The 5,681-nt window shown below is 48.9% G+C and overlaps 1 protein-coding gene across 1 annotated transcript; it reads right to left on the reverse strand.

The window, feature by feature from the left end:
* Positions 1–227: 227 nt before the first annotated feature.
* Positions 228–3,081, reverse strand: LOC127343523 (ABC transporter G family member STR2). The gene is made up of 4 exons (XM_051369648.2): positions 2,364–3,081; positions 1,641–2,257; positions 908–1,555; positions 228–793 (listed from the first exon to the last, which is right to left on the reverse strand). The coding sequence occupies exons 1-4, from the start codon at positions 2,889–2,891 to the stop codon at positions 460–462; spliced, it is 2,127 nt and encodes a 708-aa protein (XP_051225608.1). The 5' UTR covers positions 2,892–3,081; the 3' UTR covers positions 228–459.
* Positions 3,082–5,681: the final 2,600 nt, after the last annotated feature.

The following is a 5,681-nucleotide window of genomic DNA, read 5'->3' on the forward strand; positions in this document are numbered from 1 at the left end:
GGCTACGGTTGATTAGAAAGGATGACAAATTCGTCGGTCACGTCGGCGCGCGGTCCTCTAAGGGCAAAGGCCCTAATCCTTTGGACCAAATCAAGGAGCTGAGAAATTGCAGTCAGGGTGAACAAGCGCGTCCCTTTGGAAAAGCACAGCTCAGAATCGATAAAATCATGACATGGCCTAACAAATAAAATGGTCTTGTGTGAAAATTACAGTGCGTTGAGAAAAAAATCTTGGAGCGAACTTTGGAGTTACAGATCTTGACACCATCTAGACGCGTTCCTGTCAATTCAAGGAACGTACGATCGACGTCGCTTCTCTTGCACTATCCAGCTCCGCAAATGAATAATTACAGTAGCACTTGGATTAAGCTAACAGACGAATGTGTTTAAGCAGCTGTTTGAAACGATGTGCTGCTTGTACATGCAGTATGATTATACGATACAGGCCTCCAGGTTTTGGTTAGTTCCTCTTGTTCTTGGAGCCGAAGCGGAGGACGAGGTAGAAGAGGACGCGGTAGAAGACGGCCCAGCCGAGCAGGTAGAGCACCATCCACCACTTGCGGTCCTCCGCCAGGCTGATGGCGAGGTTGTCGAGGATGGTGTCGCCGTCGAGCGGCGGGACTGTGGAGAAGATCCGGTGGCCGTGGAACTCGTTCAGGAGGAGGCCCTCGTAGGGGTACTTCATGGTGGAGACGGTGTTCATCCACTTCCACCCCCTCGGGATGCTGTTGCTGTCGACGAAGTAGCCGCAGAAGAGGAAGAAGAGCGCCGTGAACGCGATCACCGCCGCGTACCTGGGTTGAAAAATCGGAGAATCAGCACGTATTTCTGGCCCAGCCCATTAAAACATGTTGGGCTTTGGCCCAGATCAATAATGCCCACAAATCTGAAAGAAATACTCTACTTACCCAAGGATGAAGTTTGGCACGATGGAGCTGATGAAGACGACGAAGGAGTTGGTGGAGAGCAGGGAGGCGTAGAGCATGACGAGGAAGTAGAGGAGCTCGCCGTGAAGCCCGATTGCCCACCATGTGATCAGGGCGTACACGGCCGACTGGAGCAGGAGGAACGGCAGGTACGTGATGACCCCGGCCACGACGTACGCGGACGCCCGGTACGCGTTGTGCGAGGTCTCCCTGATGAAGATGAACCGCTCCTGGATGAAGGCCGGCACGGCGTCGTTGGAGGAGAAGAAGAAGACGCAGACGGTGAAGATGAAGAAGCTGAGGCGGTTGGTGATGCCCTGCGTGTTGTCCTTGGGCTTGGTGAACATGGTGGCCATCAGGAACCCCATGACCGTCAGCACCATCAGCCGCGACAGGAACAGCTCCGGCGTGCGCCAGATGTTGGTGAAGTTGCGCCGCATCAGCACCCACACCTCCCTGGCGTACGAGTTTGCGAACTTGCCGCGGTGCCCCAGCGCGTTGACGCCCACGCCGGGGGCGCCCGTGGCGGTCTTGCGCTGCGCCGGCGACAGGTAGTCGGCCTCGTTCACCGTGTAGACCGAGATGCTGCTCAGCGGCGTCGGCGTCCCCATCACGATCTCCGGCCCGTACCTGTCGGAGACAAGCTAATATTCATGCGACCGAGCCGGCATGCAAGCATATCATATACTCCTGTTTCTTGGGCAAGTATGTATACCTGTTTTGATCTTTCTTGGGGCGCCGGGACGGCGTGAACGGCGTGCCGCTCCAAGGAGACTTGGAGTGCTGGCTCCTGAGGCTGTGGTCGAAGTCCTCGCCCCCGGGCCCGATCGGGGTCGCAGGGATACTAGACACGAGGGAGAGCCCCTCGGCGGCGAGCTTGCGTGGCTTGAGGCCGGTGAGGCAGAACTCGGCGAGGGCCTTGACGCCGAACTCGGACTGGTCGTACTCCTGGATCACGTCCAGGAGGTTCTCGATGGAGTTCTCCCCTTTGGGCACCTTGCGGCCCATGCGGCCGAGATGCGCGGTGACATCCTTTGGCCCGCCGCTGTACATGAGCTGGCCGCGCGCCAGGATGATGAGGTGGTCGAGGAGCTGCAGGATCCGGGACGACGGCTGGTGGATGGTCAGCACCACGGTGCTCCCGGCGCACGCGATGTCGTGCACCTTCTCGATCACGCTGTGCGCGCTCGTCGAGTCAAGCCCCGACGTCGGCTCGTCCAAGAACAGCAGCGCCGGCCCGTGGATGATGTCCACGCCGATTGAGACTCGCCGCCGCTCACCACCGGACACACCCCTCGTGCCCTCGTCCCCGATGTACGTGTTTCTTGATGTCTGCACATGCAAATGCACCATTGATCGACTGATTGTGTCACTATCACCAGATACAACAATTCTTTCAACATAATACTATGTAGTTGCAGAGTGCAGGATTCGTTACCGTGAGGCCGAGCTGCTCGATGAGGTTGTCGACGCGGAGCTTCTTGTCGGCGGCGGAGACGGTGGAGCCGAGGCGAAAATCGGCGGCGAACATGAGCGTCTCGTACACGGTGAGCATCGGGAAGAGGCGGTCGTCCTGCATGACGTAGGCGGACGAATGCTTGATGACGCTGGGGCTCATCTGCACGCCGTCGAGCGCCACGCGGCCGTCGAGGCTGGATATGCGCCCGGCGAGCGCGTCCAGGAATGTCGACTTGCCGGCGCCGCTGGGACCCATCACGGCGGTGACGCAGCCCTTGGGGGCGTACCCCGTAATCTCGTGGAGCAGGTCCACGTCCTTCTTCTCCCACTCGCCGCCGACCCCGCGCTGCTTCTTCACCACCGTGTACGTCAGGCTGGTGAACTCCAGCCCACCGGTGAAGCCGAACCGGCTGCCGCTTTTCGCCGTTGCTTTCTCTGTCTGGGCCATCTCCATCGCCGCCTCCAGGTCTCGGTGGCCGCCGCCGTGCCGGTAGTTCGGCTGCGCCATGCTGCTCTAGCTAGCTACTGTCTATGTGCAAGTCGAGTATGTTGTTTTTTTTGTAACCATCCAATGCGTGTGCATATAAAGCTTTGGCCGTTTTATTAGCACGCCACTACAAGCTTGGAGATTTTGTCCCGTTGGTATGAGCCACTATCGGGCGTGAGAAATGAGGATGGACAATGAGATGTCATCGGGCTGAACGTTGGTAAGGTCAGTTTTTGGTTTCGACCGCCCAGAGGTGATTGGCAGTTTGTCCTCGACGGTATCATGGATTCATAGTGAGATAGCAGCTATTTTTTGTTGGACATTGCTTCTGGAATGCTGAAATTTTCGAGCTTATTAAGTTCGCCAAAGGAAGGGTGCCAGGTGTATGCAGTATGTGTTTTGTATCTGAAGCCTAACATCAAAATCTATTGGGGTTACTGCAAAACATCTTGAAAATAATTGAGAAGATGCCCCTAGAGAAGAAAAAATCTCTAAAATGAGGAGGAGGCAGAAACGATGGTGGAGACACCACGGTACTTCCTCCTTTTTTATCTAGCTTATGTTCTTGGTTTACTCAGAGTCAAACTTTTTCTCAAGTTTCACCAAAAATATAATTTTGTTTATCAACTATTATAATAAGAAATGCATAGAATATCAAAATATACTTCACGGCGGTTGTAATACTATGGATTTTACATTGATGTTTTATTGGAAATATTTGGTTAAATTTAACAAAGTTAGACTTCGACTAGACCAGAGCGAAGACTAATTGTGAATGGAGGGAGTAGTATAGAACGGCCCTTAAGAGTCATGGGATCTCCTATGGGCGTGGGTAACTATGTCTTTTTTTATATAGAAAAGTCTAATATTCACCCCGGGGACGCCCTCCCGTAACCGCCATTTCCGCGTGCTCCGCGTATCCCTTTCTGTGGTAAGAAGGCAAACCAACCACGTATACCTAGGCCGACCACTTCCCGGTCCTCCTTATCTTCTCCATTGGGATATCTTCATCCGACCGAGGATGAATGGAGGGAGTAGTATAGAATGGCCCTTAAGAGTCCCGAGATCTCCGATGGGCGTGGGTAACTACATTTTTTATATAGAAAACTCTAATATTCACCCAGGGGATGTCCTCCCGTGACCGCCATTTTTGCGTGCTCCACGTGTCCCATTCTGCGGTGAGAAGGAAAACAAACCGCGCATACCTAGGCCAACCACTTCCTGGTCCTCCTTATCTTCACCTCCATTGGGATATCTTCATTTGACTGAGGGTGTTGGCGTAGAGGACACGGAGGCCGCTGCCTCCATCCGACCGAGGGTGTCGGCGTAGAGGACACGACTTGGTTTGTAATAAATATTTTAAAAATCAGTTTACTCATACTTATAATGATGTGTGCAGGACGGGAAGGATGTGAACCGGGGTGCGCTAGTGCACCCGGTTTTTCCAAAATTATAAAAAAAATCTACTTAAAAGTTTCAAAAAAAAATTGAAATAAAATTTTACATGTACATATTTTGTTGATACTTACTTGTGTAAGTTTGCACGAAAAAATACGATTGTATGTTGCCTATAGGAAAATGACAAAATGTCTAAATGACATTATAATGGTTGGTGAGGTATTGTTCACAGAAATAGGAAATTGAAGTTTCACATTTTTGTGTAGTTCACATATGGTCTTTTTTGTCCCAAAATCCACACAAATAAGTATCAAAATAATATCTACATACATGCATTTTATTAATTTTTTATGAAACTTTAAAATAGTATTTTTAGAACTTTTATTATAGGGTATATTTCCTGATGTATGCATCACTAACTGGTGCAGAGATTGGGAAGTGGAATTCTTCCCCATAACAACGCACATCATTTTGCACCGCAAAACCTCACGGGCGGGTTTGTGCGGAGATTGGTTTTCCACGGCCAGTTGTTAGATATTACAAATTTTATATGGTTGAGAACTAACTTCGTGTTTAGTTAAGTTCTACACCATTTGATTTGCAATGTGTTTCGTACTAGTCATAAGTTGCAAAATGAGTTGCAACTGAGATTTGATGAAATCATGTGACTGAAAACGAAGTTAGTTCTCATTCCACAGAGAAATATTCACACTCATTTTGTACATATTATTCAATGCTTGACGCGTACTTGGTTTACATGGGTGCATGGTGAACCCTTTATGAACAGAAAAGTTAAAAAAAATACTAAAATAAGAAAAATACGGCATAAATCATGCATGCCAAGTATGCATATGCATGCATGCGCATGCTAAGTTTGAAATTAAAATACAAAATTATATATCTTGTGTGCAAAAAATATAAAATAGTCACGTAAAAATATAGGTATTGGACCTTTACTGCCCAAACAAATAGAAAGTTAATTTTTCTTTTTGTATGCAGACCACATACAATACAATCATATATTTTCTAGAAATTTTGCACCGGTAACTATCAAACTAATTAATATGTACCTCGTGAGATTTATTTTAAAATTGTCTGAAACTTAATACTCTCTCCAATCTATAATAAGCGTCGTGATTTTGGTTTAAATTGTCAAATTTAAACTAAAATCACGACGCTTATTGCGGATCGGAGAGAGAGTAACATTTTTGTGTTTGTTTAAAAAAAAACTGGGTCCACCTAGACCCATGTTCTCCTTGCTATTTTCGGTTCAATGCCACACTACCTCCAAGATTTGGCCGATCTGCTTTGCAGCTTGTGCCCTGATCTTATGGAAATCATGAACCAACAGTCTCCGAAACGACAATAGTACACGCAAAGTTATACCAAGCTGATCTTATGGAAAACAAGAAA

The sequence above is a fragment of the Lolium perenne genome, chromosome 3 (assembly GCF_019359855.2).
Source record: "Lolium perenne isolate Kyuss_39 chromosome 3, Kyuss_2.0, whole genome shotgun sequence".
NCBI lineage: Eukaryota > Viridiplantae > Streptophyta > Magnoliopsida > Poales > Poaceae > Lolium > Lolium perenne.

Excerpts from the sequence above, each read along its gene's own strand:
- LOC127343523 (XM_051369648.2), bottom strand. The coding sequence starts at position 2,891 with ATGGCGCAGCCGAACTACCGGCACGGCGGCGGCCACCGAGACCTGGAG. Across the intron at positions 2,258-2,363 it reads TCGAGCAGCTCGGCCTCACG|ACATCAAGAAACACGTACAT; the intron begins GTAACGAATCCT and ends TTGCATGTGCAG. Across the intron at positions 1,556-1,640 it reads CCCAAGAAAGATCAAAACAG|GTACGGGCCGGAGATCGTGA; the intron begins GTATACATACTT and ends TGTCTCCGACAG.